General features: G+C 42.4%; 2 protein-coding genes across 3 annotated transcripts in view; both read left to right on the top strand.

Moving 5' to 3' along the window:
* The window catches only part of HAUS3 (HAUS augmin like complex subunit 3), a 22800-nt gene extending 4475 nt beyond the window's left edge, over window positions 1-18325 (top strand). Inside the window, exons 2-5 of one of the 2 annotated variants that reach the window (XM_044424059.1) lie at window positions 9059-10035; window positions 13618-14057; window positions 15112-15337; window positions 16240-18325. In XM_044424059.1, coding sequence (XP_044279994.1) covers window positions 9109-10035; window positions 13618-14057; window positions 15112-15337; window positions 16240-16464 — 1818 coding nt within the window. In that variant the 5' untranslated portion in view covers window positions 9059-9108 and the 3' untranslated portion in view covers window positions 16465-18325. The remainder of the gene's footprint in view (window positions 1-9058; window positions 10036-13617; window positions 14058-15111; window positions 15338-16239) is intronic. The other variant, XM_044424058.1, reaches the window with a different exon arrangement.
* A 1184-nt stretch (window positions 18326-19509) lies between these two features.
* Window positions 19510-22194, top strand: TMEM70 (transmembrane protein 70). Its single transcript, XM_044424060.1, has 3 exons — window positions 19510-19784; window positions 20454-20565; window positions 21731-22194. The coding sequence occupies exons 1-3, from the start codon at window positions 19545-19547 to the stop codon at window positions 22177-22179; spliced, it is 801 nt and encodes a 266-aa protein (XP_044279995.1). The 5' UTR covers window positions 19510-19544; the 3' UTR covers window positions 22180-22194.
* The last annotated feature ends 533 nt before the right edge of the window (window positions 22195-22727 follow it).

Raw genomic sequence — 22727 nt, 5'->3', positions numbered from 1 at the left:
GAAGGCCATCCTCTACTACAGGGCATTTTCGTGGCTCAGAAGTTTCATGGAAGGTTCCCACCAGGCAAGTGGGTATAGCATTGCAACCTTAGTAGAGGGCTATATGCTGCTTGAATTATCTGCTTGTGTGACAGTAATATATATCAGGTTAAACACTTTAAATGGTCTGGAACCAAAGTACTAGAAGGGCCAGCTTTGCCCATGTTAGGCTGCCTACACAGCAAGAGAAGTACTTCTCAGTCGCTTAGCTGTGAGAGCAGTTAGGTGGACAGCTCCATGAGAAAGGACCTTTTTCGCAGTGGCCCCATTTCTCTGGAGTAAGTTACCAGCAGGTTCTGCCATGCTGCAGTGCTACTGGTTTTTAACAAGGCCATTAAAGCATACCATTTTACTCTGTCTTTCTTCTGATGCACTGTTTTGCACTTTTCTGTCATCTTTATGCTTTATACTGGTTTATGCTTTTTATCTTTGTATGGCACCTTTTGAGACCTTCTGCCTTGAAAGGAGGACAAAGACTATTTGAAATAAAAATAGTCTTTATTTCAAAGGTGCAATCCCGTAAAACCTTAGGCAGATAAAAAGCTTATCTTGTTGGGGCATGCTGGGTGTTGTAGGTCTTATTTCTATCTAAACTTGCATAGGATTGTGTCCTAAAGTAATTTTCAACCTCTAAGCATCTTTCTTTGTATTGCAGGTGTGAAGTTTTTTTCTTATTCTACCAGCATTTGTAGCCTTTCCATAATGCCTACGATCCTCTTCAAAACTGGGCTAGGTGTCGATAGCCTTCCCATGCAAATTGTCTTTTGCAGCATTATAGGATTCTTTACCTTCATAACACCAGTTATGCTGCATTTAATTACCAGGGGCTACGTAATCCGGTTGTACCATAAGGGTGAAACGGACACTTACACAGCTATTACATATAATGTTATTTTGGCAGAAAAGAAAACTGTGTTCCATCAAAAGGACGTGAAGATTCCAGCCATCAGCAGGTTGTTTACAACATTCTATGCAAAAACAAAATCAATGCTTGTTAATCCATCACTTTTTGAATATCCGCAAGACTATAACCATCTTATGGGTTATGACAAACCCTTCATGTTGGACCTGGAAGAACCAAATCAATCCACTGAAAGCAAATAAAATTCTTATTTACCAGGTGTTTTTTAAAAAATACTTGTGTATGTACAGGCTATTCAGCATTCTTTCACATATCGTAGGTTATAAATTTCCAGAGTATTTTTTTTGTTCATTAAAGCTGTACCTTGTTCACTAAATTAAAAATAAATTAACATGATTAAAACTGTCTTCAGAGAGAAGCCGTTTACATCTGTTACCTCAAAAAGACTGTTGAGCCCAAAAACATCTTAAGAGAATGACAGAATGGTTAGAGCATATACATGCTCTAAGAGCATATATAGAGCATATGTAGCAAAGAAGAGGCATCTTTGTATGTCTTATAATATGCTTTTGGTGCTTGAAACTGGATCATTCCAAAAATAAAGACAGGAATGAAGATAAATTCTCAGTGGTCCACTTTGCATAACATTGTGGCTTTTCATGGCCTATATAACATATATTTAGCCTTGGCATGTGTGGCCATTTCGAATATGTGACCTCCTGTTTGGGTAGTGAGGGGGAGGGTTGCAACATGTGCAACCCAGACATGGGCTTGAGCATGGGCATGAGCCGCATGGAGCCCCAGGCCTTGTTCAGTGGCCCTCTTGCTGCTCAGAACCCATCACCCCCCCCCCCATCCACATCCCAACAATGGCATGGGCATGATTTTGGCAAGCTCTCCTGAGGCCAGCAGCTTGTCCCCCCACAAGCTTGGGAGAGATCATCTATTCAAGAACAAAAGGCTCATCACACCAATTTCAAGAAGGAAGGAGGGGCCAGGTGGATCATATGGGTGGGCTTCTGGGCAGGAGAAAGAGAAGAAAGGGATGGGCCACCCAGAGGAGGAGCCACTGTGCTTGGTATATGGTCAGAGAAGGAGAAGTGTGACTTCCACAGAGACCATGTGGCCCACAAAGGGTTATTTTTCATCCATTAGTCCTAAAATCATCTTAAAATTTATTCTACCTTGTTTAATGGTTAATTAAGTAATTGTGTATATTAAATATTTTGTGAACACTTTAATTTACAGTATGGAAATGTAAGTCATTGTGCAGTCCTCGGGTTAGGTGTTGGAGGTCTCATGCAGCTCTTGAGATACAAAAATTACACCAGCCTGGGCAAGAGTATTAACTCATACTTTAACAACCCTGGATTAAGACTCAGTGGCTGGAATCTCATGAAACACTGCCACAAACCATTATTGCCTCTTAACCCATGATAATCCCTTATGGGTAAACAGATTCTGCTTTTAACCATGATGAGCTAATGACAACCCGGAATATACATGGCTATGGGGTGTCATGATGTGTGAACATGGTAACCATGACTCTAGGTTTTGTAAACCCCAAATTGTGGATTGTTCCTGGGTTGTTTAACCAGTTTCCAAAGGCAGTGAGAGAGAATTGTTCGGGGTAGAAAAGCTGTGCTTTGGGGTATTGCTACAAAGGCATATGATATACAGGGAAGAAGTGGGCAAAGGGAGTGGGAACGAACAGTTTTGCTGTTTTGGGAACCCAAAGTTTGCTTGATTGTCTGGCAGCCATTTCATAGGTTCAGTCTAGGTAATAACTTATGGGCTAATGAGACTATGGGTTGTTACATAGGAACCGCATCATTAATTGCATCAATTCACACATGCGTGACTCATGTATCATTCAGATATACCAAGTTCAGCATGCTTACAGGTAAACAGAAGTCCCGAAGTATGATTGCGTTAGGCTCCTGTGTTCCATTAACAGGCTTCAGTACAGTTAGTCAGGTATTTCTGACTAAAATGTGTAGGAAAAATGACACTTTCTGGCCTGTTGCCCAGTACAGTTAGTTGGCTACTTGATCAGGTGCATGAAAGATGGCTTATATACTGGTCTTCCTCTTCATTTTGACTTGGCAACAACCTGTGAGGTAGGTGAGGCTGAGAGATAGTAAATAGCTTCATGTTATTCAGTTCTTGGCTGAGTGGAGACTACAACTTGGATTTCCAAAGTCCCAGCACAACAGTCGTATCAGCTACACTACATTGGCTCTCTCTCTCTTTGCTGTGTGTGTGTTTTGGGGATGGCTGTGGGCTGCATACACATACCCTCCCTGCTATCTGAGGATACCACTTGGTGGATCTGATCAAGTTGTCTCCTATCCACAGAAGTTTATACCATAATAGATGTGTGAGTTTTGAAGGCCGCAGATCTCTGGTTTTGCTACTCCAGTTTAATCCGGCTACCTCTCTGGATATTATTTCCGCAGTATGAGAATATGCATAAAGGGCATGGCTGTCTCTTGCACCTCAAAGATTTCTTGACAACAGTGCAATGAACTAATTGGATGAACCTTTTGAGTTCACGAAAAACAATTTTTAAGGGGCTCTTTTTTGTTTTCTGCTCAGGTTATTGTCAAGAGAATAATAAGAGCATCTTGATCTTTCTTGTCAAACAATTTGTCAAGAGAATAGGAAGAGAGCAAAACTCTTAACATCAAACAACTACAGTCTTTTTGCCAGAGAACAAATCTTGATTGTGGTTGCTTCTCTCAGCTTGCCTTCCACAGTGCCATAATTCTTTGATGACTTGGAAACGTCTATTGTCTGGTTCTCCAACATATTGCCTGGGACTGCTGAATATGCCAGTATCATACTCGGCTTTTTGCATTTGTACTGATGCTCTGAATTATACTGGAATCTTCTAAGATTGCATTCTGCATAATGGACATATTCCAGAAGCAGGGTGCATCTAAATACCATTTATTTCAACAGGAAAATATCCAGTTAAGTACATAGTGCAAATTAAAGTCAGGCTTACCAAGTCTACCATTTCAGGTGTTTAGAATCAAAATGGATCTTTCCTGAGAAAAGTATATATATAAAAAAAGAATGAGTATTTGCAAAAGTGTCCCTGCCACTAGAGGGACTCATTCCCTTACCCAAAGTAGACCACAGTCTTAAATTTACATTAAATTCAAAAATTGTCTGTGCAACGGGGCAAGAACAGTGGTTTTCTTTCAAACTTGTTTAAATGAATCAGAATGCTTCTGTGTCATGTTTGGAAAATAGATGCCTGCAGAGATATGTGGAAACTTAGGATATATGCTTGGCAGAGTGACCACATGCAAAAGAGAACAATTCCTATATTTATGTCATCCAGAAGATGATATTCCTTCTTTTGCACAAGTATTTAAGGTATAGGATTCTTGTTCTTTTTGCAACTTGTTACTCTAGGCAGGCCACGTGCCTTTTGGAATTGGGTAAGCACTGTAACACTTAGGTGCCTGATAGCTACAATCAGGAATGCGGAAAACAACAAAACCAACTGCAAAGTTATCAAATGCTGTAAAGAGGAAACTGTACACCACCAAAGCTGCTCCCTGCCTCACATGCACAACAGGAAAAGCATGCAAAATAATATGCACAAGAAATGTGCATCCTGTCCTTTTAGATAAGCATAAAAATGTCAAATGTTTTGCTGATAAACTGCTGGGCAGATGACTCAGTACAAACCTGGCCGAGGAGGAGAGGCAAAGCTAACTTTTGCAGAGGAGTTTAGACAAAGATGAAGTACACATCATATGCACTGGTTCCAGTGGATGGGTTGGATTAAGGGTAGTTCGTAGGGACAGAACAGTTGCAGATGCCCCTTGCTTTTCAGTGGCAAAGTTTCCAGACACATTTCTGTTGGGGAAATTACAAGTAATTGCAGGTAAGTGCCTCAAGAAATCTAGGCAGTTGGAGAGATGGCTTATCATTTGTTCATCTAGCCAGAAGGAAGGGGGCAAGCAAGCTATGAGGGAGGCAAGCTAGACGTGGGAAGCATTTTTTGGGAGACAAACCGCCATTACTTTGAAATCTGGGAAAACATGAAGAGAAGGCTTGGTTCAGATTTTAAGCTTTTGCAGATTAGCAATGTGAGGGGATTTAGGGTAGTTTCTCTGAAGATCTCATATGCGACAGTGAGATTTGCTTTGATAGACTATTTAAGTTATTTGTAAATCAGACTGGACTTTGCAGATCTAAAAGGGGCCTGGATACCTGAAAGAGCACCTTCTTCCCCATGTGCCTGCCCACCCCTTGAGATCTGAGGCAGAGGTCCTTCTCCAGGAGCCCTCTTTGAAGGAAATCAGGAGGGTAGCTACCTGGAGAAGGCCCTTTTCACCAGTGGTGCCCTGGCTTTGGAACACGCTCCCCAGGGAGGTTTCCCTGGCACCATCGCTTTATTCTTTTCAGAATCAGGGAAAAACCTTGTTATTTTCCCAACATTTTAACACTTAATTAGTTTTATCTTTGTTTTTATCATTAATGGTCAGATGCAGTGTGTTGTTTGCTGGTATGTTGTTGTGCTGTTGTTGTTGTTTTGTAAGCTGTCCAGAGACTCTGGTATTGGACAGCATATAAAAACTTTGAATGAATGAATGAATGAATGAATGAATGAATGTTTCAGTCTGAAACAGAACAAATGAATAGGAACAGCGAAACTGAAGATGCCCCAATAGCCTAAATGGAAGACAGTTGAAATTTTCTCAAATGTCTGAGTCATCAACATATGCACAGTAAAATAGTGCACTGATAAAATAGTGTGTATCAACAGTTTCCAGTATAATTTTGTTTTTTCTTAAATGTTAATGTAATACAAATACAAGTTGTTGTCTTTTTGCAAGTATTCTTGTGTAAACATAAATGTAACATTTAAATCACAGAGGCAGTGCAATTCAATCAGGCTGCCCATAAAACTCTGAAATGAGAAAATTACAGACACCCTATGGAGGGTATGGAGGGGAAGGTTGCTTCCATACTTCCCCCATGATGTAAAACAGCCAATTTAGACCATCTAAGTCTTTTGCTCTGGAGCACAAGGAGAGGCTGCTGAGGTCCTGGCAGGATACTACTTATACTGGTGGTGCCTGTCTTCCCCAAGTGACCTGTCTCTGAGGTCACTGCTGCAACTTCACAGCTACAGCCAGTGTGGTTTTTCTGCTGTGGCGGTGAGGATGGAGTCCCTTCTCTAATCTCGGAGCAAGTTTCCAAGGAAGGAGCTATTGATTTATTTTATTTGTATACTTCCCAAGAGCCAAGCCTTTCTCAGTGGTTAACACAAATTAAGATGCTTTAAAAAGATGTTTCTGAGGAGCTTATTCCACAAGTGGGGTGTTACACTGAAAAGGCCCTCCTCCTGATAGCCGCCTGCCTCACTTCCTTTGGAAGGGGCTCCCAGAGAAGGACCCCAGAGGTAACCTCAGTGTCTGTGTAGGTACGTATGGGATGAGGATCCTTCAGATAAGCTGTTCCCAAGACATTTAGGGCTTTGAATGTTAGTACTAGCTCTCTGGATCTGACCTGGACTTCAACTGGCAGCCAGTGCAGCGGGAAGAGGACTGACATCATATGTTCTCATGAGTCAGTCCCCATTAATTGCTGCCCCGTTTTGGATCATTTAATACTCTGAATTATCAGAGTTCATACTCTGAATTTTCAGTTATTTATTTATTTATTTAAATCATTTTTATGCCGCCCCCATCGCAACAAAGCCTCGGGGTGGCTCACAACAAGAACAAAATTATACAATAAAAATATTAAAACCCGGTGCATCTCGGCTTAAAAGATTTAAAATCCTACAAATAACCAATAGATTAACATTTAAAATAAGTTTTAAATAAAAAGGTCTTAGCCTGGCGCCGAAAAACAAATAACGATGGTGCCAGGTGGACCTCTCTGGGGAGCGCATTCCATAGGTGGGGTGCCACCGCAGAGAAGGCCCTCCTCCGGGTACTCACCCTCCTAATATCATTCACAGAGGGTTCCTGGAGAAGGGCATCTGCTGCTGATCTCAAGGGGCGGGAGGGCATATATGGACACAAGCGTTCCTTTAGATACCCAGGACCGAAGCCATTGAGGGCTTTATAGGTCATAACCAACACTTTGAATTGGGCCCGGACTTCAATCGGGAGCCAGTGGAGCTGACAGTGAACTGGGGTTATATGAGAACAACGCCCAGTCCCTGTCAGCAGCCTGGCAGCTCTATTCTGCACCAATTGAAGTATCCGGACCGTCTTCAAGGGTAGCCCCACGTAGAGCGCGTTGCAGAAATCAAATTGGGAAGTTACCAACACGTTTGTCACTGTCACCAGGCAGTCGTCCTCCAGGAAGGGACGCAACTGATGGATCAGCCGAAGCTGAAGGAAGGCGCTCCTCGCCACCGCCGTCACCTGAGCTTCTAAAGACAGCTCAGAGTCGAGGAGCACTCCTAAGCTGTGAACCCTATCCCTCAGAGGGAGTGCAACCCCATTTAGGACAAGGCCCAAGTCCCCCATCCCAAGGCCCGAGCCACCCACCAACAGGACTTCCGTCTTGTCTGGATTGAGCTTCAGTTTATTGGCCCTCATCCAGCCCATTACCTCGGCCAGGCACCGGTTCAGCACAGCCACTGCCTCACCTGGATTGGTGGAAAACGAGAGGTAGAGCTGGGTATCATCAGCGTACAGATGATTCCGCAGCCCACACCTCCTGATGACCTCTCCCAGTGGTTTCATGTAGATGTTGAATAGCAAGGGAGACAAAATGGACCCCTGCGGAACTCCATGGCATAACTGCCATGGGGCAGAGCCATAGTCCCCCAGCACCACCTTCTGAAATCAGCTGTTGAGATAGGAGCGGAACCACCGCCACGCGGTGCCTCCAACTCCCAATCCCGCTAGCCTATTCAGAAGGATACCATGGTCGATGGTATCGAAAGCCACTGAGAGGTCCAGGAGAACTAACAGGGATGCACTCCCCCTGTCTCTTTCCCTGCACAGGTCATTGTACAGGGCGACCAAGGCAGATTCAGTGCTGTACCCAGGTCTGAAGCCGGACTGAAATGGGTCCAGATAATCAGTTTCACCCAAGAATGCTTGGAGTTGTCCCACCACCGCCCGCTCTAGCAACTTGCCCAGGAATGGGATGTTGGCCACCGGTCTATAATTGGCGGCCATGTCTGGATCCAGGGATGCCTTCTTTAGGACTGGCCGGACTACTGCCTCTTTTAAAGAGGAAGGTACCCGACCGTCTCTTAAAGAGGCATTGACCACCTCCAGGATCCAGGTCCCAATCCCATCCTTGGCTTTGTTAAGTAACCAAGATGGGCATGGGTCTAGTAAGCAGGTGGTAGGGCGTACGTGTCCAAGCACCTTGTCCACATCATCAGGCCGCAACAACTGAAATTCATCCAGTTGAATTCATCCGGGCCAGAGCAGGGACCTGGGCCGGTGGTCGTGGCCTGGGTGCGGCAGCGGCAGCAGCGGGCAACGGAGCAGCGGCAAGTTCCGGGCGGCGCGGATGGAGGTGGGGCCGTCTGATGCGCTGGTTCGCTCCCGGGGGCCGGCCCCAGACGCTGCTGGCGCTTTGCAGGCCGCAGGGCCCCTCCCCGTGCCCCACCCCATCCCGGCGCGTCTCTCACACACGCCGGGGGAAGCGGGCTGGAGCAGGGGCCTGGGCCGGTGGTCCTGGCCTCTGTGCAGCAGCAGCAGGTGACGGAGCAGCAGCGAGTTCCAGGAGGTGCGGGCTCCTGGTGGCACAGATCTAGTTACCCATCTAGACATCATCTAGTAGCCATTTAAATAGGATGATTCAGAAAGGATCCTGTCCTTCCTCTTTGTGACAGCATTTCAAGTACCTGTAGAGTATTATCATCTCTCTGCTCAGACAGGAGATTCCAGGATATAAGGTATACTTATGGCAAACCATTTTCCTTTTCTCCTCCACTGAGATACCTCTGCTAGTTAGCTGAAATTAGTCATCTAGCTGAAAAGCATGGTAGGAGGTGAAAGGAGATAGGGATCCTACCTCTAGTTTTCCTATGCTGCTCCAGATGCTTGTAAGCTTCTGAGTTTGGGCGTTTATAAGCTTCAAGAGTGCAAATGATAGGAATGTGCCTTTAAAGTTTTGAGTTCTGTTAATCACACTATATTTTGTTTCCGATAGTTATTCTGAAGTCTATAACCAAGCATCTACACACACCCAAAGTTGAAATTATGGATTGTGGAATACAGTTCATTGAAACTCTAAAGAAGATAAAATTTTCAAAAGCAGATTGTCTTAATGGAGAAGACTTTGACTGGTTATTTGAAACATTAGAAGATAAGTCATTTTTGGAATGGTTTTGTACCACTTTGAACGAGCATCATGCATTATCTGATGCAGAGCTGCAGGCACATAATGTGCTTCTTAATTCATCAAAACCTCTATTGGAACTGGAGGCTTTAGATGAAGTTCTCAAGACTTGCACCACTCTTGAACTAAACACCAATACTTGTGAAGAAGATGATGAAGAGAATCTTAAAATATTAGAAGATGAATTTCAAGCTCTTCAAAAGATGAAGCAGCTAAAGATACATCGTCGTATCAAACTTCAATTTATGGCCTCAAGCAATAATCTTATGTCGCAGAAGCTTAAAGAAAAAGGAGAGGAAACACCTAAAACACTGAAAGAGAGTCAGGGGATTTTCACTGTCATGAATACAAAGATAAACAATGAGTTGCAGTATCTTACCGAGCAAGTTGAAAAACTGACCTCTTTCTTTGCTGTTGCGTCAAGAGCAACAAAACAACAAGAGCTGGATCTTCATCCTGTGCTGCTAGTCCAACTTCCTTTAGATAAATACTTGGGTCAGGAAGAACAAAGCACTGCTGCTCTTACTTTGTATACAAAAAAGCAATTTTTTCAAGGCATATCTGAGCTCGTTGAGAGTTCTAATGAAGAGAATTTCCAGCTTATTGATATAAGGAATACATTCAGTTATGAAAAGAGCAGTGATGTATGTGGAGAAAGATTAGAGCTGACTAGGCTGCAGATGGCATATGTTTGTGCTCAGCATCAACTGATTCAACAGGAAGCTAAGAATCTAAGCTTGAGATCAGGTCTTCGGTGGGCAGAAGAAAATACTGACTATTTAAAAAGAGTAAGTTTCTTAAAACATTGATAGTTAGGAATGTTAATGACTCTTTGTTCTTAACCCATGGTACCTGCTATATTGAGTTCCCATATTTAAAAAGGAGATCCTACTTCTCCTGTGTTCAGACACCTGGTGTGGTCAGGGAATAGGCACTTCTTGGAGATACAGGATAAGTTTTAACATTCAGACAGGCATACTTAGGGTCACTTCAAGATTTTTCATAGATAGGTCAACATTTATGGTAAAGCTTCCCTTTCATTCTTTCTATCCTATTTTAGGTGCTTGCATCTATCAATGAGGGTGCAGAGAGTTATCCCATCCTTTCCAGAGATAGTTCAGACAATGGCAGCTTCATGCATGTTCTCATTCTTCCCCCTCAATTAAGTTTGCAGTTCTGGTATGCTGGGAGTTGTCGGAGTTATTTTTCCTGAGCACGTACAAGATTGTGCCCTTAGCCATTCTAACCAATGCATGGATAAAACCAAGTTGCGCGCACACGCACACACACACACCCTGGCAGATTAAAAGGCTGACACAAGCTCCTGTGATAGTATGATGATAATGTCGAGCTTGTTTGGAAGGTTAAATTGGCAAACAGATGAGACAATCCTAACCTTGTAACTCAAGAGTATTGAATGCCTTCTCCACAAGGGCCACGTTCCATCAGCAGGAATCTTGGTCACTGCACAGCCTCCTTAGGCAAGCTTACAGCCATTTCTCTAGCCTTGTAAACTCTCTCCTGATCACCATCACCCCATAGTTTGTAAGCAGAGACAGAAAGAGTGGCAGTGAAGATGTTAGCTTAAAATCACCAATGCACACTTTCTCCTGCACACCCATTCTCACTCATCCATGCACATCCTGTTAGAACTGACGGCGGGACAGAGAAATCACTTTGTCCCTGCTTAAGACAGTTCACTTGGCTTCTGTGGTGTGCAGGAAACAGACTTCTTTTTTCCCTGCCCTGTACAGAAGCCAGGCACACTGCTTATGGAAGAACAGATTGCTCTGTTCTACCCTCAGCAACCTGCAGCGTTTCTGTACTGGGCACGGAGAAGCAGAAGCCTCTTTTTCCAAACATGGAAGCCAAGCAAGCTGTTTGAGCGGGGACAGAATGATTTCTCTGTTCCCTACTCTGGCAGCTTGATTCATCTCCAGCAGGAAAAGTAGAGGATGTGGGGCTGACACTTCCCCATTCGTTCTGTGATTTTTGGAGTTGTTGGCCAGACATCCCAGATAAAATGGCTTGTCTTTCCCAGTCTCTTGAAGTTTGGTGATCAGTAGAAACTAACTGGAATGATTTTTGGAGGGCAGATTGATTTAAAGAAAGGTAATTAAAGCAGTGATTTAAATCACCAAGGAAAAATGTAGCCACATAATTTGGACTGAGTTCCACAGAGGTACTGTATATATTTCCTCAATAATGATGCATATAAATTGGTTAACTTCTTCCTCAGGCCTGGTTAACCTCTACCTCCCTGTGCCCCTCAACATATTGCCTACAAGGACAGGGGTTGTCGACCCCTGCTCTAAATCATGCTCAATAAGAGTCAAAACCCAGATATATCTGGTACAGTACCTTCCCCCAGCTCCTAACATATTATGCCAAGTTTACAATTCTTTTCCCATTTTCTGGTTCATTATTTACATGGATCATTCTTTAATTCAGTAGGTTCAGAGGGTTATTCACTGATTTGAAAAGACTATAATATTGCAATCCTACCAATTGGTGTGGATTGTTCCGTCATTTGAGCTTCCAGAGAATCCAAACCTTGCTGGATTCATGCCATTATAAATGGTGTAAATGGTTGGCTGGTGTAATTGGTGTCCTGCAGTAGCAAGGGGTTGGACCCAATGGCCTTAATGGTTGCTTCCGACTCTGTCATTCTATGACTCTATGATTCATTTAAGTGGAATGAAGTGAGGAACAGTGGGAATTCCTTTTCTTTTCTGAGGTACCCTCCCCCCTTTAATACGTCCCTTCACACGTATGTCAGTAGGAGGAAAGTAAACTGTCAGCTCCAGGGCTGATGTAATAGCCACGTGTTCTTGGGGTATATCAGGACATGGAAGGGTTGAGGATCTGTAGCTTCTTTCAGCATGTTTATAAAATGTATCTTATCCACTGTTCTTTTTAAACTTTGCTGTCCATGGTTCAAGGAAGTTTTTCTGGTGGCTGGAATCAGGATAGTAGAGTTGGAGGGGGCTGGAGGGCCTTCAGATCGAACCGTCTGCTCAGTGCAGAACTCCAAGTTAAACCATCCTTCTCAGATGCAGTCCAGTTGCATCTGGAATGCTTTTAGTGTGGGAGAGCCCACAACCTCCCTAGGTAATTGGTTCCATTGTAGTATTGCTCTAACAGTCAGGAAATCTTTCCTGATATCTAGCTGAAATCTGGCGTCCTCTAACCTGAGCTCATTATTCCGTGTCCTGCACTCTGAGATGATCAAGAGGAGATTCCGTCCTTCCTCTTTGTGACAGCCTTTCAAGTACAGTGGTACCTTGGCTCATGAACTCCGTTCCATGACTCTGGTTGTGACCCAAATTGGTTGTGACCCAGGTCAAATTTCCCCATAAGGTTAAGTGTAAATAAGGTTAATCCATTCTGTAACTATTTTTTTAATCAGAAAAATTGGAAACAAAGTGACAAAGAACAACAAAGTAACAAAGTACTTTACAGTACAGTGGAGAACACTAACCTAGGTGGGGGGAGGTTATTGTTTTGAGGGAGAGTCCCCCTTCATAAGGACACTGGGGAGATCTCTTTCACGGGTTTCCTCTCTTCTTTGTCTCTTAGCTGCAGGGTCAATTTTGGTGAAAAATCTATAGTCACTTGTTTTTTCCTGTGCTGCATAACCCTCCGAAAATGAGAGACCACATTCTCATTCATCAGAGTCAACACTCTGTTCATTACAGTTATGTTGGGGTGGTGCTTCTCAAAGAAATCCTGGCACTCATTCCATTTTTTCATAACGGATTGTATCATATCACTGCTAACCTCCTCCCTGTCTTCCTCAGTGGAATCCTCCTCAGCAAGTGCCTTCTGCTGCTCACTCTGGAGTTCAGCAAGTTCTTCTGTCGTCAGCTCCTCTATGTCTTCTGTGCCCGAATGCAACTGCAATTGTGGCCATCTCCCCATGGTGGGGGGTGGGGGCAGATGGTCACGATCTTGGTGGCCACCCAATGTGGAGTTCGTGACCCAAGTCAAAATTTTCCTGAAATTTTTGTTCGTGACCTGATTTGGTTGTGAACCAAGGTGTTCATGAGCCAAGGCACCACTGTACTTGTACAGTTCTGTCATATCTCCCATCAGTCTTCTCTTCTCAAGGCTAAAGAGGAATAGATATTTCTCAAAGAGGAATAGCCAAAAAACCTATCCCAACCTTTAGGACACCCTTCCAGGGACCATAATATTGCATCCTAAGTGCCTTTCGATAAATGCATTTCCTAAAATGATGAATAAATTTTATTGACATTTTTATCTTCCTTATTTTAAAACTATAATATGAGAAATTGGAACTTTTTAGTGAAGTGAGTGTGGATTGAATAGACAATTGTGGTTTACAGGATCTTATGTTTCTTTTGCAGACTCCTGAAAGAGAAAGATTTGAAGCTAGAATTTCTAGTTTGAACAATGACATCTCTAAAATAAAAAAACATTTGGCTCAGATAAACAATGAAACCCTACCTTTGCTGCTAAAAGAAGATAAAGAGCTATTGAACATGCCTGTGGTTAGGGGTAATTTTGATCTACAGATTGCTCGACAGGACTATTTCATGTCAAGACAAGATCAGATTTGTAACCAGTTGATCAAACAGAAGGCCTCATTTGAACTTCTTCAATTGGCTTATGAAATTGAGTTGAGAAAACTTAGAGAAAACAGCCATATGCTGGAAAATATGGTGCAGGATCTGAAACAGAGCAATGTTACTTTGGGTGAAACACTAGAAATAATGTCTGAGCCTTCAGTATCCCATCATAAAGTACTGAGAAGCACTGTTGATTCAAATGATATTGCCACACATAGGTAAGCACCTAGCAATTGTTCTGTCAAACTGAAATATTAAAACACTAAGTAGTAGAAAAGTGTGATGGAAAACTAACATCCTAATCCTCACTGTGGAAAGAAGTTCCACTGTAATCAATGCATTTTCTTTCAGATAAACCACATGCATATGCATAAAATTTGCTGCTAATAGTAAGTAATTGTTAAAGTACAATGTTTTAACCTATTTCTGATGCATGTGTGCACATGACAAGTTAAGTGGTTATCAACCTACTCAACCTGTCAGGCCAGAATAGGGACATTAAGCTGATTCCCAATTAAAGAAGGCTGAGGTGGTGCTGCCTATACCTGTACACAGTAAGCATGCAGGTGCCCATTTAAACCATGGAATATAGGCTCATCCCAGTTTGCAAAGCAACAGCCTCTTAATTTTGATTGAAATCATAAATATTTTTGTTGACTTATATTTTAGTTTTGTTTTCTTGATTTAACTTTGTGTTGTATGTACTTTTTCATCTGAGTAAATTCTCAACCAAAAATTCAGATCTGGATTAATGATCCAGTGATATTAACATCAGTCCAGTGTTAAATTTAAGAGTCCCAAAATCAGCATACTTTTGCAATGTTTTGCTGTACCACATTGAGGCTATATTTGGAAACATAGATTAATAGTGTGAGGCCAAGACCTTCCCAAAATTTTGTTCTCTGTTGCAACTGTTCATGCAATGCCTTGTAAAAGTATTACCATGCTTTGACTTTTCCACAGCTGCCATTACAGCCCGGAATTGAAATGGATGGAATTGCATTGTTGCTTCTTGATGTACACAAGATATTCAGTACTGTGAAGGTGTAAAATATTTTGATTAAGACACAAAATTTAGGTAAACAAAAACATAGTTTATAGTTTAACTGCTGAAGCTCATGCCACCCTACTGAAGTGAAGATTAAGTTTCCACTAGTGGGTTTCACTGATGGAATTATTAGTGGCTCTACTCTGTTGTATTTTCAGGTTGATTTTGCAAGATTTGTTGTAGTTCAGCAGATACCATTTTTAATGTGCACTCATGTTTTAAAGGTTGTGTCAGCTTCTGGAAGGAGAAAATCTAAAACAGTTGTTCAGAACACACAAAGGCCTTGAGCAGATGGCTGAAAAATTACACCTAAACACAATGACAGTGCTTGATCAACTAGCAATAACTAGCCAAGAACAAACTCTTCTGCTGTCAAAGATGGATGCTGCTCTAATTGCCCTCCGTGATTCCATGTACTGCAGTGGAGAAAGCATCTGTCTTAGCAGTCAGGTAAGTAATCAAGCTTAGCTATCAACTGAATTATGATCAGTTGAAATTGGGGGTGTTTATACTGAGTAATAATCTTCTTATAATATTGAATATTACTCCTTTTGCCCATGTATCTGTTTAATGTTGTGACTGTTAGCTACATTCTATCTATCATATATAGAAAGCCTCCATAAACTAGGTGGGCAGGAGTGAGTGCTAATGACCCTAGCTGGAATTTCCCTTTTCTTGCTTTACCTCCTTCAGAATCAATGCAGTATACTCACAGTATTCTCACTCACTTCCAGAGCTAGAAGCAGTTATTTGGCTGCAGGAAGAGCAAGATAGCTGGATTTCCTGGCCTCCAGTTCTCTTTTTCTTTTCCCTCCAGAATGAGCCGCCAGCTTCACTTCTTTAGCTCCAAACTGCATAGCTGTGGCCACCATAATAAGGTGCTGCCTGTTCTGGACGCCAGCTGCATCTAGTTCTGGCAGTAGATATTACATCCTTTCTCCATTTTTGGTAGGCACCACAGGCTCCAGTTCCCCCACTTATCAGAAGCTGGCCCTTCCTGCTGCATCAGGAGTTACCATTGGGGAAGACAGAATCCACACCAACCTCTGTCTTCTCCAAACTTCATTAGGACATAAGCTACTCCTATGAGTTCTCTGCATTACAGCAGAGAAGGGTTTGTGGCAATCACAAAAAGGCATCTCGGAGCGAAGCCAATCTCTTGTGGTTTACTCATCTAGAAAGTAAATTTTGAGGATTTTAAGATTAATTTTTAATAAAGCTCAGTTCAAATATGTATGGGCAGTTGTTGAAGGTTGCAAAATTAAAGAGTTAGGGTGGTGGTTATTTCTCTAGTTACACATATTCAAAACTCAAATGCATAAAACTCATTATTGTCTGTGTTTTGTATTTAGGAACTTGCTGAGAAGTTCAGTTGGCTGGAATTTCAATTGAATAAATTAAATCAGCTTATTATGGATTTTCTTGCTGATATAAAAGCTAAGAAGAAAGTATTGGAAAATAATACATTACAACAGATGGAAAGAAAACTCTATGTGTACTTTCTCAAAGACGTGGAACATTTGAAGAACATTGTTGAGAGACTAGAACGGCAAGTTAAGGTTCAAGCTATGTCTTAAAGATAAACGTTCAATTCCTAGTGTACAATTTTAGGTTAGTATATTTCTGTTTGAAACAATTAAACTGTTTTATTTAACACTACAATGTAACATAAAACTGCCCAGAGAGCCTCAGCTATGGGGTGGCATATAAATGAAATGAATGAGCATAGGCAAGAAAAAACAGAAGGACTGATCCTACAGCATCAGAAAATCACAAGAGAAAGAAAACAAAACAGGTACTGTCAGTTACTATTTGAGCAATTTGTATCCTATATATTTTGAATTCAGGGACAAAATAAAATCTGAGATGTTGTTATAGAAAATTGTTACAAACAATCAGAAAACATCCTAATAACAAGTCTCTTTAGACTTGTTACAATACTTTCCATGTTTATTACAGAGTTTTGGAAGAGAAACTTCATCAGGTTTCAGTTTAGCCTGGAGGAAGCACATCACCTCAAAATGTATAAGACATTTCATATGTCATGAAGATGTTTCATTAGCTCTCTTCCCTCTCTCTAAAATTAAATCATTACAGCCCTATGAACATGACCATGTATCAGGAGTGTATGGATTATTTTGTACAGTTATACATCTTTGTGCCTAATGCTGGTTTTAATCTAATATCTGCATTTGCCTTTACATTCCCAGTGCTCTGTGCAGTAGTATGTATTAGCCTCCCTCGCTCTGGTGCCCTGTAAATGTGTTGAACTACACATTCCATATTCAGCGTCTCATCACTCCCAGCTATATCAAAAGAGCTCCAAGTTGGGGAAGGCTGCTTCATCACTTCCCACTGTGCTGCACTGAATTGCAGTGAGTGACTGAGACTGCAATTGTACAGTCACATGCACAGAGGTAAGCTCCCTGAACTCAGACTTGGTTCTGAATAAGCATGCATAGTGCTGTTAGCGTTCCATAGTTAAGAACAATCAGTTGTAACCTTAAGTCTAGTACTTAGTACTAGATGCATTACTAGGTAGCAATTAAGGATATATGCGTGCATTCATAACAGTTAAGTTCTAAGCATACCTGCTTCCATGGGGTTTGATGGAACATTCAAGTAAATGTTATTTAAACAGGCTGTAAATATTAGCACTATCAGTATGTGATTAAGACTCTTACAGATCAAATGCTAAAATTCTACCCAATACATTTTTTTAACAATTCTATGTGTCAGGTGTTTTATTTTCTAGGAATAGTAAAATGTATACAAAATGTTGTAATTTCTATCCCATGTGTATGGTGCATTCCTCGGGGCCTATTCTACTTCTTACCTACAATTCCCTGAGGTAGGTTTGTGACTTTGAAAAATCCAGCTAGTACATTTTACTCTTGAATGTTGAACAGTGGCTCCATACTTCAGCACACTTATCAACTATTGGGTCTACAGATGAACAGAAGTGGCTTAGTTCACATGCTTTCTGGGACAGACCGTTCTGGAACTTAAGTATTTTCTTCATACATCACATTAAACCTTCTGATCCTAATAAGTAAATTGTGGCATCTAAACTTCTGGGCCTAATTGATTTCTTACACTTCCATCCCACTTCCTTCCATGTTGCTTGGAATTGTATATATGATCATCTCACCTATTTAATCCTCACAATTGCATTTTAGGCTGAAGGACTGTTATTTATGTAAGGCAGGTGATAACTTCTTATGGATGGGGACCCGAATAACATCACCAAATTCTTGGATGTCCAGCCAGGGACCCTGGCTGAAGGAATTTCATGCACCATGAAGTCACCTCAACTGAGGCACCAAGTAGATTTTTTCAGCTTTCTTTGCTGTCATACCTTCCTATAGGGTCCATTTTGATTCAGGGGGAGAATGCACAACAGCCAAAACACATGCCTTGCTAAGTTTAAGTATGTACACTGTGATGGGTGAAGTTACCCTCAGTCCTACATGGCTGAGCAGAGATTTAAACAGTAGTCTCCTTCGTACTGCTCCAGCCTGATTTGCTAATTTGGAGAACAGCTGAATATAGTTCAGATTGCTTTGAAGGTCACCAGATAAGACTGATAGAAATTTCAGTTCAGGAAATAGAAATTTTTGCCTTTCCCCAAACAGCATTTTACCTTTAGACATAACATGGTGAGATTTGTAGACATAATTATTCTTTATTAGGGCTTGAACCCTGCAAGAATTCACATAGATAAGTGCAAGTGATATTGTACAAGAGCAGCCTCTCCAGGCTGGTGTTTTTCAAAAGCAGATTCTCAGGTTGTGAGCACTTAGAAGAGCTGCGTATCTGATTGGGAAGTGGGTATCAGGAGCTGCCACTCAACCACTAAATAGGCTACAGGGGCCACAGGAATCTTGGTATTGCTGCTTCTCCAGCCATTCTTGGAATGGTATTACAGTCACTGTCCACAGTGCGGTTTAATACTGTCCACAGTGCAGTTTAATTCTGAGGTGGTTAAATGCTGTATGAGTAAAATGTGGCTGTGGCATCACAATATATATTATAAACTTGACATAATACATTATAAACTTAAACTAAGAAACGTATCATAAACTGTCATGATTTAGACAAAACATGCAAGTCAAAAGCATATGTGCATGTGTTGTAGGCTATTTTCTCTCCCTGTAAGAAATCTATGGTGAGGAAAATTTTTTTTAACGAAAGCGAATTTGTGTCAATTAGGATTTTTTATTTGTTTTTGTTTTGTTTTATTTTTGCTATATTTCATGGCGGCAGAAGCTTAGGGTTAGGGATTACTTGATTTGGTGACGCGCGCGCGTACACATGCCAATCCCCAAAATCCACAGATTCTGGGGATATTTTTACTTCCCGCTTCGGGAATAGTTTTCAACAAGAAAAATGTTAAGTTGCAAGGGGCTAAAATTTGGAGGCATTTCGTAACGGCGAGGAAATCCCAGAATGTATATGGGGAAGCAGATCCATGGGGACGAGCGGAATTTGCAGCGACGCAGACAAAGCCGGTCAGCAGAGCGAACTACCGAGGAAGTCAAAGGGAGGCGCTAAGTCGACCTTCCCGGAGCAGTTCTGCCGGAAGAGGCGGCGGAGGTTCCGCTTCCCTTCCCGCTGGGACGGCGCTCCGCCCTAGGCAGGAGCGGGGCCGCGGAAGATGCTGCTCGCGGCCGGCGTGGGGGCCCGGCCGGAGGCCGTGGTGGCGCGTGCGCCCTGCCTGCGGCTGTGGTTGCGCGGCGCCGCGAGAGGTTGCTCGGCCCAGCGGGGGGCGGCGGCGGCGGCAAAGGGGGCAGCCCCGGGTCGGAGCCTGCAGTCGGCTTTGCGCTGCAGGCTGCGGCCGCGGGGAGGTTGGCCCGCAGCCTCCGGTTCCCTCCCTGAAATGCTGGGACATGGAAGGGTGAGTGCTGGGGCTTGCACTGCCCGGGTGGCCACGCTCTCAGTTTCAGTGCGAGGACTTAGCGAGATGATGGTTGTGGCGTAACGGAGAGCTGCCTGGGGGGAGCGCGGGGGTCCAGGATCTAGTCCCCGTGCCCGGATCGCTCAGGGCTGGATCAAAGAGAGAGCCTGGCTCTCTGTCAAGGAGGGGCATGGAGGGGTTCAGTCGGTCATAAGGAGCAGCTGAGTTCTGGGATAGTTCCTAAGGTGCGCAGGATTGCACTGATAAAGGAGGCAAAATGAGCCTGATCCGTATTGCTGTCATAAGATATACCGATTTAGTAGATAAATGTTTGTGTTTGTGTTGTGGAGGTGAAATGGTTCATGGGTCGAGAGGTGGAAGTGGAGGGCTGGGCTGCAAATGAAAACAAATCTTGCTTGATGTATTTCTCTAATTCAAGCTGTAACTCAAGAAATATAATCAACCCTCTTTCCTGTTGATTGGCATTGCTAAGTTTGCACAGAATACTTTGTGGTTTAACACAGTTATAGCACTTTAAGAAGACTCAAAAATGCATTGCAAACTGCAGCCAGGCTTGTTCTGTGATTTAGTTCATTTCTTGAAATGGTGTGAATGTGTGAATTTGGAAATTATTGTAACAAATATTGATTTTGTTGCCCATCTTTCTAGGTTCCGTTTTCCTGTGTGGAGTCTCTTTGCTGTTTCAGCACATCACCTCTTCCTGAAAATTCTGAATACGGCAGATTAGTTTATCGTGGAAATTTGGCAAAAGCAGTATTAGGTGGGTGCATAAAGCTTGAACGTATACTTTAATCTTAAAAGTTTTCATAGGAAAGACTGTGCTATTAGTGAGTGGTTTGTCTGACCAGATGCGGGGAATTCATCCTGTTCAAGATAGTGTTGTAGTCCGGGGCTGCTGCAACCCTTGAAGGAGCGGGATCGTAGCCTGGAGGTGCTCCTTGAGCCATCTTTGTCCCTTCAGGCCCAGGTGGCTTTGGCTGGTGGCTCAGCTATGGAATGAGCTGCCCATTGAGAATGCCCCAGTCTTATTATCCTTTTGGCACCAAGAAGGCCATCCTCTACTACAGGGCATTTTCGTGGCTCAGAAGTTTCACGGAAGGTTCCCACCAGGCAAGTGGGTATAGCATTGCAACCTTAGTAGAGGGCTATATGCTGCTTGAATTATCTGCTTGTGTGACAGTAATATATATCAGGTTAAACACTTTATATGGTCTGGAACCAAAGTACTAGAAGGGCCAGCTTTGTCCATGTTAGGCTGCCTACACAGCAAGAGAAGTACTTCTCAGTCGCTTAGCTGTGAGAGCAGTTAGGTGGACAGCTCCATGAGAAAGGACCTTTTTCGCAGTGGCCCCACTTCTCTGGAATAAGTTACCAGCAGGTTCTGCCATCCTGCAGCACTGCTGTCTTTTAACAAGGCTGTGGAAACATACCGTCTTTCTTCTGATATACTCTTTTTGCAGTTTTCTGATGCTGGGATCTGCTGCCTTGTTTTTGGCATTACCAGGGCTTTTTTTGTCATAGAACGCACCGGAGCGGTGTTTCGGCACCTTTTTTTCAATGGATTTTACGAAGTGATTTTGAACAGAGTAGCATCTGATAGTGAAAGATAGCTGCTGCTCAGCTGCTCGGCTTGGGATTGGTGTGTGTGCTTACTGCTGGCGGGGACGTGAGGCGTTACTACTCTTCATAGTGCACTGGTTTATGTTTTTTTATCTTTATATGGTACCCTTTGAGGTCGTCTACCTAGGAGGATGAAAATATTTTAACTTAAAAATGAAGGTGCAATCCCGTAAAACCTTAGGCAGATAAAAAGCTTATCTTGTTGGGGCATGCTGGGTGTTGTAGGTCTTATTTCTATCTAAACTTGCATAGGATTGTGCCCTAAAGTAATTTTCAACCTCTAAGCAGCTTTCTTTGTTTTGCAGGTGCGAAGTTTGTTTCTTATTTTGCCAGCATTTGTAGCCTTTCCATGATGCCTACAATCCTCTTCAAAACTGACTCAGGTGTTGACGGCCATCTCCTTGACATTGCCTCTGGTGTCATTGCAGGAGTCTTTACAATAATAATACCAGTTGTCCTGCATACATTTACCAAGGGCTACATAATCCGGTTGTACCACAAGGCTGAAACGGACACTTACACAGCTATTACATATAATGTTATTTTGGCAGAAAAGAAAACTGTGTTCCATCAAAAGGATGTGAAGGTTCCAGACATCAGCTTGATGTTCACAACATTCTATGCAAAAACAAAATCTATGCTTGTTAATCCATTGCGTTTTGAATACCCACAAGACTATAACCATCTTATGGGTTATGACAAACCCTTCCCTTTTGACCTGGACAAACCAAGGGAATCCACCGAAAACAAATAAAATTCTTACTTGCCATGTGTTTTTGTAAAAATATTTGTGTATGTACAGACTATTCAGCATTCTTTCACACATTATAAGTTATAAATTTCCAGAGTATTTTTCTTCTTTAAAGCTGTACCTTGTTCACTAAATTAAAAATAAACTAACATGATTAAAATTCCTTCTACTTATTAGAAAATTATATTCAGACCTATTCTGCAAGGTCAGAATGTCATGGAAAGGAGTACTAACCCAATCATTTCCAATTAATCAGGGAGCGAAACAGGCCTGTTTCCTAGCACTGACCTTGTTTAATCTCTTCATAAATGATGTAGCATCCCATCTGAGCAGTGTGGATGGTCACAGTCCTAGACGTGGGTTGTGTAAAGTCATACTGCTGCTTTATGCAGATGACACAGTAATTCTCAAACATGCATAGCTCTGAATCGTTGGATTAAGAGCTGTGCAGTATATTTGGATAAAAATGGGCTGCAATTAAATTACAACAAATCCAAAGTAATGGTCTTTGCCAGAACACAGAAAAAAAATTTCCTGGAAATTTAAGGCCA

Source organism: Varanus komodoensis, unplaced genomic scaffold, assembly GCF_004798865.1.
Source record: "Varanus komodoensis strain SLA01 unplaced genomic scaffold, ASM479886v1 scaffold14_1, whole genome shotgun sequence".
Lineage (NCBI taxonomy): Eukaryota > Metazoa > Chordata > Lepidosauria > Squamata > Varanidae > Varanus > Varanus komodoensis.
The sequence above is the reverse complement of the archived record's forward strand: the minus strand, read 5'-3'. Positions and strand labels throughout refer to the sequence as shown.

Excerpts from the sequence above, each read along its gene's own strand:
- TMEM70 (XM_044424060.1), top strand. The coding sequence starts at position 19,545 with ATGCTGCTCGCGGCCGGCGTGGGGGCCCGGCCGGAGGCCGTGGTGGCG. Across the intron at positions 19,785-20,453 it reads AAATGCTGGGACATGGAAGG|GTTCCGTTTTCCTGTGTGGA; the intron begins GTGAGTGCTGGG and ends CCATCTTTCTAG. Across the intron at positions 20,566-21,730 it reads TTTGGCAAAAGCAGTATTAG|GTGCGAAGTTTGTTTCTTAT; the intron begins GTGGGTGCATAA and ends TTTGTTTTGCAG.